Source organism: Peromyscus leucopus, chromosome 6, assembly GCF_004664715.2.
Source record: "Peromyscus leucopus breed LL Stock chromosome 6, UCI_PerLeu_2.1, whole genome shotgun sequence".
Taxonomy (NCBI): Eukaryota; Metazoa; Chordata; class Mammalia; order Rodentia; family Cricetidae; genus Peromyscus; species Peromyscus leucopus.
In genome coordinates this window covers 47,838,937-47,852,939 of record NC_051068.1, presented here as the reverse complement: position 1 = coordinate 47,852,939, position 14,003 = coordinate 47,838,937, and the positions used below count along the sequence as shown (strand labels likewise).

The 14,003-nt window shown below is 41.0% G+C and overlaps 1 protein-coding gene across 1 annotated transcript; it reads right to left on the bottom strand.

The window, feature by feature from the left end:
- Positions 1-3,253: 3,253 nt before the first annotated feature.
- On the bottom strand, positions 3,254-13,559 carry Otol1 (otolin 1). Its single transcript, XM_028867247.2, has 4 exons — positions 13,077-13,559; positions 8,041-8,130; positions 4,816-4,887; positions 3,254-4,228 (listed from the first exon to the last, which is right to left on the bottom strand). Exons 1-4 carry the CDS (start codon positions 13,525-13,527, stop codon positions 3,330-3,332), a joined length of 1,512 nt encoding a protein of 503 aa, XP_028723080.2. The 5' UTR covers positions 13,528-13,559; the 3' UTR covers positions 3,254-3,329.
- Positions 13,560-14,003: the final 444 nt, after the last annotated feature.

Genomic DNA, 14,003 nt, shown 5'->3' with positions numbered 1-14,003 from the left:
TGCATATCACTCTGTATAAATAAAATGCTGATTGGCCAGTGGCCAGGCAGGAAGTATAGGTGGGACAAGCAGAGAAGAGAATTCTAGGAAGTGTAAGGCAGAGGGGGGAGACACTGCCAGCCGCTGCCATGACAAGCAATGTGTAAAGACGCCAGTAAGCCACGAACCACGTGGCAAGGTATAGATTTATAGAAATGGATTAATTTAAGATATGAGAATAGTTAGCAAGAAGCCTGCCATGGCCATACAGTTTGTAAATAGTATAAGCATCTGGGTGTTTATTTTATAAGTGGGCTGTCGACTGCCGGGGCTCGGCAGGACCCAGAGAGAAAACGCTCCAGCTACAACGAATGAAAACTTCAAGTGATGAGACAAGGTTTTGATTCTGGACAAATGGCAGCAAATGCCAGCGTGTGACTTGAAGGGTATAAGAATCCCAGAAACTTGACTTGGTTGTGCTAAGCTTTGAGTGTCAGTTTCATTCTTGGCCATCTATGTAGTCTGGTGTTCAGGACTGACATCCAGGTATAGCTACTGGTAGTCATTAGAATATGAGTAGAGTAGACGCAGAACCTAAGTCTTTAGGATAGAAGAGATCTATCCTTGGGACTGTCTAATAAGACAGCACACATGGCATATGGAAAGAAGGGAACATGGGTACCATTTTTCTATCCTCATGGTATGAAGAATCACAAAGAGTCTAGAACCTGTCTTGCACATCAATTTCCATAAACAGCAACTGTTTGGATATCTTGTAAAATGTTCATAATTACCATCAATCTTAGATAACAACCCTGAACATTTTAGACTTCCTATAAAATGCCCATCACAGACAGATGCAGGACACTGTCAGGTACCATAAAACTTACTCCCTTGCTGGCCCTCTGCCTGGTTTTCTTCATCTCTAAGACCTTGATGTGTTTGCGTATGTGTTTGGTTTTTTATTACTCTATCTTCCTGTGCTAGCTGGCTCACAGCCTCCTCAAACTCAGGGTTAGACATGATATAAAGAAAAGGAAAGGGGGCTGGAGAGATGGCTCAGTTGTTAAGAGTACCCAGTGCTCTTCCAGAGGACCCAAGTTTGACTCCCAACACCAACATGACAGCCCACAACTGTGTGTAACTCCTGTTCCAGGGGATCTAATGCTGTCTTCCGGCTTCCTCAGGTACCAAGCACAAGCATGGTGCACAAACATATACACAAAATAAAATAACATAAATTTAAGAAAGAAAAAAAACAGGAATCAAAAAACAAAAGCTAAAACTCTAAGTTCCTGAATCACTTCACTATTTAATACCCTAATTAGGAAAAAAGATTTCAAATGAGGTGTGGCTTATCTAAATCACTTACACACAAACTCTTATTCCTCTTAAAAAATACAGGCATAGCCATAACTGAAGTCACATTCTGGTCTCCACAGAAGAAAACCACTGGATAAAAAACTAATGCTACATTTCCAAAATTAACATCCTAAAGAGCATTGTTCATGAAATGAATTCAAAACCAACAATAATCTCCGAGTCACTGAGTAAAACAAAATTAAGCTAATTTATTTTCTATGCAAATGTCAGAGACTACATTAATGGGCTTTATGAATCTTCACATGATATATGATAGTGTGTGTGTGTGTGTGTGTGTGTGTGTGTGTGTGTGTGTGTGTGTGTAATAGAACTTCCAACATTTGTTTAACATGGAAGCTACTTTTTTCTAGTGATTCGCAGTAACATCTAGAAATGGTATTCCTCTGAACTGTTTGGGAAACACTCTGTTAATATACATATGGATGAGGATCTCAAAAGTGAATGCCTGCCCAAGTTGGCAGAATATAACCAGAAAATTCCCCAGCACCCATTTCCTGGCTTGGCACACAAAGATTTGCAAATCTGTGTAACTATACCTCTGAAAAATCAAATTCCATTTGGATTCAATAAATTTCACTGTTATAAAAAGAGTGAAACTGCTGAATTACCCAGTATTCACAGTTATTAAACATTCATTTTGCAAATGAATTTCCTACCCCCCACCTGTTCCCAAAACCTTATCACTGAATAACTGGAATTAGTTATTACAGAGATGATGATAAAATGTTCTATCGTGAAGAAAGGGCTGAAATTTTGATCAATACTGATTTAATTTTGTTCTTGAATCTGTTAGGGACATTCTGTTCTATGCACAATAATTCAATGAACAGTTAACTGAGTGACATCTTTATCAATTTTCTTTTTTACATTTAACCTTTAGTCTACATAATATAGGCTTACGTGCAAATCCTTACACATGAATAAATTTTAAGTCTGTTTTGCCAATTGTTTGCCACACTACATGTGTGTTTCTTCCGAATTAAAACTGAAAGGAAAATACCTCTATTGTGTTAAAAGGATCCCTTCCAAGAGAATCAGGGACTTTGAGAAAGAGCTGTCATCGAGGTCTGTCAGCTGTTGGCTGCACATTCAACAGAATAGAGTGACATGTCATTACATGAGATAAAGAAAGTATTTAGAAGGAAATTGTCTTAGTGTTCTGTTGATATGAAGAGACACCATGATCAAGACAACTCTCATAATAGAAAGTATTTAATTTGGAGCTCATGGTTCCAGAGGGTAGTAGACCATCACAGTGGAAAGCAGACAGGCATGATGCTAACGCAATAGTTGAGAGCTTGACATCCTGATCTGCAAGAATCAGGCAGAAAGAGAGACTTTTGAAACCTCAAAGCCCACCCCAAATGACACTTCCTCCAACAAGGTCACACCTTCTAATTCTTTCAAACAGGTTCACTCCCTGTGACATTCAAATATATATGAACCTATGGGAGCCATTTTTTGTTTGTTTGTTTGTTTTTTGTTTTTTGTTTTTCGAGACAGGGTTTCTCTGTGTAGCTTTGTGCCTTTCCTGGAACTCACTGTGTAGCCCAGGCTGGCCTCGAACTTACAGAGATCCACCTGCCTCTGCCTCCTGAGTGCTGGGATTAAAGGCGTGTGCCACCACTGCCCAGCGAGAGCCATTTTTATTCAAACCATCACATAAGTATTTATTAATGATAAATCTCATTCACAGTTTTGAGCGTTGCCATTATTAATTCCTTAAGTGGCATCAGTTAACGTCATTATAATGCTAAATGAAAAATGTTAGCTACAAACTTAATAGACATGTTCTCAAAGACATAAATACTTCAAAGGAGATGCTTTGAATAGGAGTAGTTGACACTACGTTGTACATTCTTAAATGTTTTGTATTGCATTTATAGTCACGAAAAAAATCAAAATTTTTGAGAGCTCTGCTCAAGATTTATAGACTAAATCAAAAGTGCAGTGTCCAAAACCTGGATTTATGTTAACTTCTCAAGAGTTTCCTCTGGGTACAGAAGGAACCCACTAAAGATACTGTCATCCTCAGGGCCAACGTACAGTCCGTTCCAGTCCTTTGACACTTCTAGCCACACTTGATCTCCTGCACTCAGTTTCAGAATGAGGAGCAGGGAGGCCTGGTCCACCTGCTGACCATAGAGCGTCTCTCTGGACTTGAACTGCTTCCTGTTGCGGGCCACAAGACTGATTCGAGCAGGTCGGCCCCTGACAGTGACATGATAGGAAAAAACGTATGTCCCGGGAGCGCTACAGTTAAATTTCCCAGTGATGGGGCTATAATCCCCTTGGTCATTGGAGAGAATCTTGTCAAACTTGATGGGGACGTTTGGGGCAGGAAAGGGCTTGGACAAAAGAGCACTAAACGCCGACTGTGTGACTTGGGTGGCCTCTCCTTTGGAGCCTTTGACACCCCGGGAGCCCTTCTTCCCAGTGGGCCCTCGAGCCCCTTTGCTCCCAAGCTCCCCCTTCGGACCCGCAGGTCCGGTAAGACCAGGAGGACCTATATCTCCCTTTTCTCCCTTAGGGCCAGGACCACCTCTGGGTCCAGGCAGACCATCTGAGCCACGTCTGCCTTCTGCGCCAGCGTCTCCTCGGCTACCTTTCTCTCCCTCCATCCCTGCCTCGCCTTTCTGGCCCTTCTCTCCCCTCTCCCCAGACTCTCCACGATAACCTTTCTCCCCAACACCCCCCTTCTCGCCCTTGGCCCCAGGCTCTCCAGTGAAGCCATGGGCACCCGAGGCCCCAGGATCCCCTTTCTCTCCTTTGGGGCAGTTCCCACACAGGTCCCCCTGGGAGCCTTTTTGTCCTTTCATTCCTGCCGGGCCGATGTTTCCTTTATCTCCCTTGGGACCAAGTCCACCTGAAAGAGAAAAGTAAAATAATGCTTGAGAAGCATATAAACTATGACAGGATGCTATTACCATAGACCTAAAATATTAAAATAATACCAACCAATGAGACCTGTAAACCCAGTTCTTGGCTCAGTAATGTCTGTTTCGAGGAGTCATTAAATATAGTGAGCAATAATTACCACGTCATGTTCTCAAAAGGAGACTAGCTAAGGCTTCCAAGAAACAATAATGTTTCAGGGGGTTTCTTTCTTTACTTTTAAGATAATATAGAACTGTTTTTATTCCACTAGCTTTTGCATTTAGCCCAAATCATGTAATCACTTCAATCTCTGTTCTACCCGTCTACTCCCAAAGTGTCTCACAGGCACAGGAATGGAAATGTAGTTTCTTTTTTCTGATGACAGTTGAAAAACAGAGCAGAACACAGACACATTTGCCTAATGTCTCAACTCCTAGACTCAACTCATGCAATGAGCACACTGAGTTATTAAAATAATGAGAATTTGAGTATAAACCTTGCATGCCTACATTTACAAACAGGAAGAGACAGAGGGCTTTCCTGTACTCAGGTCCTAACATAGTAGATTGACTTTACCTTGCTCTCCCGGTTTTCCTGGGTATCCTGGAATGCCACCTGCTCCTTGGTCCCCCCGTTCTCCCTTTAGTCCTAAAAGAGTACAGGGATTAATGTTGACACAACTATGTCATTTGGGATAAATCCAACATGTGGTTCAGAGTTTCGCCACATTCCAATATTGCTTAACAAAAATTGCTTAAAGGTAAAACAGTGTAGAAAAAGAAGAGGTTGAAGGACATTAGGAATTTTGAATTCTAGTTAATAGTGAGCCACTTAAAGGGGATTAAGAGCTGGTCCCTTCAAGCAGAACTCCTCTTTCTTACAGCCTTCATATGATTCTTCAAATTCCTCATGAAATTCCCAATAACTGACAAATGTTGTGTATGTGTGTGCTGGTATTTTCCCTACTGCAAATTTTGAACGGCAGTCAAAATGTCTTCTTTGTTTGCCACTCACTGCTGTGGGATGGACTTTCTGTACGCTGTGAATATGTGTTGCTACCATTGGTTAATAAAGAAGCTGCTCTGGCCTATAGGTTATAGCCAGGTGGGAAATCCAAGAGGGAGAAGGGCAGAGTCAGAGCAGATGCCATCTAGCCACCCAAAGAGCAACATGCCTGCAGACTGGAAATGCCATGGCCACGTGGCAATACTTAGATTATTAGAAATGGGTTAATTTAAGATGTAAGAGCTAGCTAGCAATAAGCCTGAGCCATAGGCCAAACAGCTTGTAATTAATATTAAGCCTCTGAGTGATTATTTTACAAGTGGCTGTGGGGCTGCAGGACCATGGGACGACAGGACTGGGTGGGACCAAGAAAAACTTCCATCTCAACTCATCATAGAAGTTGAGAGAGAGAGAGAGAGAGAGAGAGAGAGAGAGAGAGAGAGAGAGAGAGAGAGAGAGAACCATACTCTTCCATCAGCAAAACTACCAAAAAAAATGAATCCAGGAGTGAAAAACTACCCTTAATAGACACTGTCAAAATGGGCCATTTTCGTTACATGTTGGAATAACTTTGGTATACAGTTATAGAGCTACAGGAAACATTTATGATAATAAAAGTTTTAGACATTCAGATGTTTGCCATAGTACAATCCAACATAGGTCACTCTAGTTTCCTAGAGCTGGCTTCTCTATTATTACTTCACATAGAACCATTAAATGTGCAAATTTAACCCATGGTATACCAGGAAAATATCTCAATGTATTATCTGACAGGTTCCGATGTTGAATGGAAGTGAAGGACCAAAGCCTATTCCCTCTTCAGTAATGGAATGCTGGCCAGCTTTATCCAGCATTACTAGCTCCCCCACCCCACCCCCGGGATTCACTGTGTGTCCCTGGCTGTCCTGAAATTCACTATGTAAACCAGGCCAGCCTTAAACTCAGAGAGCTCTGCCTGCCTCTGCTTCCCAAATGCTGGAATTGAAGGCGTGTACTGCCATGCCCAGCACTACTGGCATCTCTTAAGTTTCTTTAAGGAGATTAATTGCCCTAATAGAAAGCATTCCATTAGATGACGACTGCCTAGCATTAGAGCCATTCAAGCGTAGAGGTTCGGGAACTTTTTTAACTTTCATTCTTCACCAGGAGTCCACACGAAGTCTGGAAGTAGAAGGAAAGTAGAGTTGCCGCTTTATAGAGACTGGCTGAATGAAATTCCACTTTGATCATTCATCAAAGCATCTTCTTAAGAACCGCATCTTGCGGTACCTCCCCAGATTTTCTTCCACTTCCAGAAGTCTAGCTTCCGAAATGTATGAAGCATTGAGGAGGTTCATCACTCATCCTTATTTCACAGGCTCCCTGCTAATATAATTCAGCCACAAAAGGATTAAATGTTTCCAAGAATGAAAATCGCATAACTGACAAGTGAGAAGTAGCACTCTCTTACCTAAGCATATTTTTTGAGTAATTACTTCACTGACTGTTCCGGCAGGAATGAGCTAGGCAGTTCCCGAGCCACGGGGATGGTGATGTATATGTGATATTAGGCCTTCTGACATACGACACTGGAGCTGAAACACTGAGCTTGATGGATAGATGGTTTTTCTACAGGGCACCGGTATTCTCTGAGGAAGTTCTAAATGTCCCAGCGAATATTAACTTTGTAGTACCTTAAAGTACCCAAAGAAAGAACCAGGCATGTCTGGGACAGAAAGCCTTCTCTGCTGATGTATTCAGAGCTACATCAGATTCTTGGGCAGGCAAAGATCAATGAAAGTGTTCATAGCTACAAATTCTCTTTGATGAACAGGTTGTGAGTCAATAAAAGTCCACTTCTGCCAGGTTCCAGGCAATGTAAAACCACTGCTGTATTTTAATTATTTCTTTTATTTTTTGAGATTATAATATTTAATTTATTCTGCTGCCCATCATTAATACTATCTCTGATTTCAGAATGAGCCAAAGACAATATCAAGTTCTCCTTAACATCCAGATTTCTACCAAAACTCAATTGTACTATTAGGGAAAAAATTCCACACTTAACTGGGTGTGTCTAGCTCAGTTGAGCCCTTACCTAGATTGCATGGCCTCACTCCCCAGTATTAGAGTGAGGAAAAGAAGGAATAAAAGGTCTCACACTGAAAGAAAGGACCCTTCCCCAGAGACCATACTTTGTTAAGTTGTAGTCTCTGGGTCATGCTGGTGGCCAGTAAAGAATTTCTCTTGGCATTTTTTTCTTATGACTTGTTTGCTTGTTTTGTTTTCTGTTCTTTGTTTTGGTTTTGGTCTGGGAAGCTTGTTGATAGAGAGAGGAAAGAACATAAAGTTAGATATAGGAAGGTGGTGGACATCTGGGAGGAGTTGGGAGAGGGAAACACATAATCAAAACATATTGTCTGAATAAATGAAAAATAGCATAACTAAAAATGAGTCTTTCTCTCTCTCTATTTCCCCATCCCCTGCTGGAGTGTGTATATGTATGTCACTGTGTATGAGTGAGTGAGTGAGTGAGTGAGTGAGTGAGTGAGTGAGTGTGTGTGTGTGTGTGTGTGTGTGTGTATGTGTGTGTGTGTGTATGTATGTGGGGGGAGGGCAATTCCCATATACCTGAAAGTTTTTCAAGTGGCATGTATAAAGTTAATGTTTTATGTCAAATTAATATGTGGGATGATTTATCAAATGTTTGCACTTTTGAAAACCTGCTTTTAATATCTAGCCTTTGTTTAGCAAACTGATCTTAAAAATGATTCAGAGTCTCCCTGAGTTTGATCTGGAATGGAAATGGTTACCTACCCTTCTCTCCTTTCTGGCCTTTGGAGCCTTGGGGTCCAATGATTCCTGGGTGCCCTGGGCTGCCAGTGTCACCTGTTTCTCCTTTAGGACCTAAAAATGAAGTTTTAAAATCATCACATTAGAAAAATTATATTTTTAAATTCATTAGTTCGGGGAAAGAGACAGTTATTTTATTGAAACCAAAAACTGTCAACATTCTAATGATAAGATCTGGTGAGAATAAGCCATTACAGAGTCCTAAGGGCAATATTTCTGTCTGATTTGCAATTTTGTACTACCTGAATAGATAAATTGAGCCCATTAGTACTTGTCACTATATCCGTGGCAGTGATCAAATGATTCAGGGAAGCAGCACTATATCAAATGACAAAAAATGATTATCTGACACTTAACCTCATAGGATCACACTTTTAAATTGGAAGTAAAATCACAATATCAGACACTTTGAGATTGCCATTCATCCACTTACCCATTGATTGGGAACTACTTGTGATGTTTCCTGTACACTAAAGCATCTTGCTAGGTACTAGAAATGCAGCCATCCCCACAGGGATGAGAATCTGTGCAAGATAAACATTAAGCAGATAACATAAGGAGAAATGGAAAATTTCCCACTATATTTGATACAAAGTAAAATAAGAAGGTTCCATTGTAAGTTAGCATTAAAAATAAAAGGAGTTATATTTATGGGGTCAGAAGAGAATTCCTTGAGAAAATAGTATTAAGCAAAGAGTCAATAAAGGAATTAGAATTTCCTAAAGTGTCTTTTTAAAAAACAGAGTCTTTAAACACCTGAAAAAAAATAGCACTGTTCGTGTAAGTAGTGACCAAGCAGTGTGGTGGAGACCAGCAAGTCTCTGACCTCCCTGGATATTGTCTTAGTTGCTGTTCCATTGCCATGAAGAGACACCATCACCAAGACAACCCACATTAAAGAGATCATTTAATCTGAGGATCACAGTCCCAGAGGGTAGTGAAATACATGATCATCATGGTGGGAAGCAGACAGGCATGGCACTGAAGCAATAAGTGAGAGCTTTACATCCTGACCCACAGGCAGCAGACAGAGAGAGACAGACTGGCTTGGGCTTTTTAAATCTCCAACCCCAACCCCAGTGATACTTCTCTGACATGGCCACACCTCCTAATCTTTCCTATATAGTTTCCAAACTGGGAACTAAGTTTGTGTGGAAAATTACTTTAACTAGGGAAAGATGTGTTATGTTTGTTTACACTGCATTTGTTTAACTATGCAAAGATGTGCTACATTTGTTTATGCTGCATTTGTTTAAGGATGGAAAGATGTGTTGCTTTGCCTGCCTAAGGCACCTGATTAGTCTAACAAAAAGCCGAACATCCAATAGCTAGGCAGTAGAGGGATAGGCAAGGTCAGCAGGCAGAGAGAATTGCTAGGAGAAGAAAAGAACAAGGGAGAAAAAGAGGGAGACACGTGGGGCCAGCCAGCCAGGCAGCTGCCAGACAGACAGACATGGAGTAGGACATACAGAATGAAAGAAAGGTAAAAAGCTCCAAAGCAAAACGTAGCTGACGAGAAACAGGTTAAATTAAGTTATGAGAGCTAATGGGACAAGCGTAAATGAAGACCAAGCATTCATAACTAATAATAATTCTCCATGTTGTTATTTGTGAGCTAGCTGATAACCCAAAAGAAAGCCTGCTACACTGAGCATGCAAATATGAGCCCAGGGGGGCCTTTCTCATTCAAACCGCCACAGATAACACTTATTCATCCAGACACTTACCTAGAACTCACCTAACTCAATTAATTATTCTTTTGCAAGTTCAGTCCCATTTGCAGGGTGAAAATTGCTGTTTACCTGGAATATTTCAAGGCTAATTTCTCCAACAGTTTACCATATAGATAATCACACTCAACAAAATTACAAAATTTCAGTTTAATTATAATTAAGGCTAATGGGATAGAATGAAATAGAAATTTAAAAATTAAAAACAACTCAATGAAACAAAAAAAATCATATTCCGTAGAATTCATCTTTGGAAGAAACTATAAATTTGTAAAAGAAAACCTTTAATAAGTTGCTGGCAGTAGAGGTCATGGCTGAAGGCAGACTCCCCCATTTGCAGAAGAATTGCATGGAGGATCAGAATAGAGGCGGACTAAGCAGAGGAGGTGAGAGTAAACAAAAAAGCCAAACAAGGTCCTACGTGCAGTGTCTCCTCCCAAGACTCAGGGGGGTTCTACTGTTGTGGGAAAGACCAAACACACCCCTGAGCTGGCACAGAAGCATCATGCAACTACGCAAAAGACCCAGAAGAAGACTGACGACCATCACATCTGCGTGAGATGTACTTCGCGGTTGTATCCTCGTAAACACCTGAAGACTGAGCACAAGGGAGAAAGCTGGGTTTTCTGGGTGAACCGACTGATTTTGCCTCCAGTCTCTGCACTGGCAGGTGCTGCAACCTCTAAGTCGACCAAATGCTCACTGAACCAGGAGCACATCACCAGGTGCAACGTAAAAATATCTTCAGTATTTTTTATAAAGATTTAGAAATGATGTAAAATTCCCCCACGCTTCTTAACATGAGGCACCCACAGCAACTAAAGCCAAAACAGAAGCAAGAGATGGAGAGCTGCCTTCTGGCCATTAAATAGATCTCTATGTTTTCATGATGTTTTTTTCTTCCATAAACTGAATCTAGGAAGACTTTTAAAAGTAGGTAATGTACCATGTGATGCCTGCAATATGTGTGTTCACATGACCAAAGACAGAGAGTTAAGGAAGAAACGTTGAAATGCTTGGACTGGAGCAGGTTTATTCTTTTCCTTTGAGTTTGTTCAATGCTGCTCTCATATTAGATTTCTAATGAAAGAAACACAGAAGAGGAAGAGTCACCGAGCAGATCTATTTATGTATTTGGGAATATGTATGTATATATACACATATATGTATGTAACAACAGTTAAAGAAAAAAAGAGGCCATGAATTTGTAAGAAAGCAAAGCAGGGTATGTGGGAGGGTTTGGAGGAAAAAATAAAAGAGAGAAATGATGCAATTATATCATAACATCAAAAAAAAAAAAACAATTTCAAGAAATTGGTAAAGCTAGAACAACTGTTTCAATCTCAAGAAACAGGATGCCGTTGTATCAGGCCCAGAGAATTTCACAAGATAGAACCACACTCCCTCCATATTAACTGAGTGATAAAGGTAGTTTACAGAGCATTTACTCTATTTCAGGCATCACATTCATCTTGATTGTATTTTCATATAACTCTGCTTCCCATTTTTGAAACTGAGACTTAGAGAATGAAGCCTTCTTAGGAAAGGGCCAAGATGGCCAAACTTCTGAGTGTCCGCCTATCCTGTCCTGATAACTTGGGTCTGTAATTGCAACTACTTGAAAAGCTGAGGTAGGAGTTAGGCGAGTTCCTGATCTACCTGGCCTTCAGAGTGATTAAAAGGTCAACATGGGCAACTTTGTGGGACTGTCTCAAAATAGAAGGTGTTGGGGCAGTAGCCTAACATGCACAAAGCCCCGTGTTTAATCCACAGCATAAACAGACACACAACATTCTCAGTCAGATGATATAACCAGTTAGATTATGACATATGAATTACACAGACAGGCTAGGAACTAGGCACACCTCCAAACATATGTCACAAAGACTAGAAGAGAAGCTGAAGGCCAGGAACAGCCCAGTCTCATCTGTCATCAGGTGAGACAAATGCCCTCATGCTATGGAGCTCACTGTCTTCTTCAAAGTCTTGCCGCCAGCTGTCTCCCTGGCCCTGGCTGGGCTTTCCATCCTTCAGCAGTTTGCCGGGCAGATGAGACATGAAGAGTGCTGGTAAATACGACTCCCTCGGCCCCATTGCCTTTCCAATAGTGTGCCACTGGCCAGGAAGTTTTGGAGTCCTAATCTCATTCTCTCTACCCCTCAATCCAGCTCAGCAATAAAGAGCATATCTCCCCCAAACCCCCTGCCACAGGATGAAATCAATTAAAAGCTCTGTGGGGATGCATAATTACTGATATTACAGCTTTATGCCACAGGCTAGACGCCACAAACATTATGTGAATTTTTTTCAGGGAATAGGAAATTTAAAATTGACATTCTGATCTTTAATTTTATCTTAAGTTGTCTATACCACATAGCACATAAAAGCCAGAATGCATTACAGTAAAACTGAGAGAATATTCATTATGTATATATTAAAGACATCTGAGACTTCAAAATAGTAACCACAGTGTTCAACAGAGAAAATTGCTGGGCAATGACAGTATTGCTTCTGCATTTCAATGAGGTGCAAACTGAATTTCACACTTTATTCTCCGCTCCCAGCCCTTCCACTTCTAATCCTAACTACAAATAGCACTCAAAAAGTCCATCAGTTGCCACACTTTCTTGCCATGCAATAGAATTTTCATTTTCCAGTTTTAAAATCAACCATAGAAAAACTCCACTGGTCATAGCCTGAGCTGCCTAGAAAACCTCAGCACTGGGACTGGAGTTGGGAGTCCCTGACTCAGGTCGGAACATCACTATTAATTCAGTAGATTTTACCCAATACAGTAGGCATAGGCCATGTGTGGGTAATAGGAAGAACTCTTGAAATACGGCTGTGATTGAGGCCGAAGAGGCTGCTCAGTGGTTAAGAGTACAGGCTGCTCTTCTAGAGCACCTGGAATCAATTCCCAACACCCACGTGGTGGCTCACAGTCATCAATAACTCCAGTAACAGAGGACCTGACACCTTTTTCTGACTTCTATGGGCACCAGGCACACACATGGCCCACAGACATTCATGCAGGCAGAATACCCATACTCATATAATAAAAATAAACAAATCCTTTTTAAAAAAATAAATATAGCTGTGGTGACTGAACTGCATTTTTATCTCAATATAAATACGTATCAATAACCACGCTTCCATTTGCATTCATCACATTCTTATGGGCAAGCATCCCACCACTGCAGAAACCCCCAGAACAATTCTGCACCCCAACCCCTCCTCTCTGGGGACGTTCAGGTGGGCATTTTCAAGTACCTTGTTCTCCCGACTTTCCAGGTTCTCCTTTCTGCCCAGCGACAAATGAGCAACAATGGCAGCAGTTCACAAAGAAACCAGCCGTGTCCAGAGAGAAACTTTCAAATGGAAAGAGACTGGCAGGGGCAGAGGGGTCAGTGGTGGGCTCTGCCGTGGCTGAGGGCGAGGGGCCGGTGGTGGGCTCTGCCACGGCAGCCATTTCTGTAAGGAGGGTTTCTTCTTCATCCAGAGGGAAGCCATTGGATGGCTTGAGGCCCTTCAGCATCTCTTTCCCGTCAGATTTCTTTGTAAATTTGGTGTACAGTGTGGTCTTTGCTACTGTGTCCACATCAGCCACAGCCAAAATAATTAGAACACAAAGCCAAGAAAATATCCACATGTTTGAGGCTGGAGGGAAGACGTAAAAATATACACAAATTATAAGTAGTCCAAGTAAAAGCACTAATACCATCTATCCTTACATGAGAAAAAATAAATACATTATCTGAGGCGTACGAATAAACAGCATGTGTGATTTAGAATAATATCCTACTAGTCCATTTCCTATGTAAGTGTGTGTGTGACTTGCCATGGAGCATTTTATTTAAAATATTTATTATGAGGAGTGCTTGGCTTTCAGTTTTCCCTTCTGGTTGTTTCTTGGTGTTACATGTTCTCAAATAGTGTTCTCAATCATTCAAATTATCTTGCCAAATAACAAATATGATCTATAATAAGTGCAGCATGCCTTAATAGCTCATATACCCTGTGGAAAACAAATATGTGTGATTTCCTCCCTGACCTCACTCAGATTTATAGGAATCAAATACATTTATATTAGAGGGAGATGAAAAATATTGAGCTGAATAGTTTATTCCAGCAAACTCAATTATTTTAGAAAAAAAAAAAGTGCTGATAAAATAGTCCTTAAATCTACTAGAGATAATG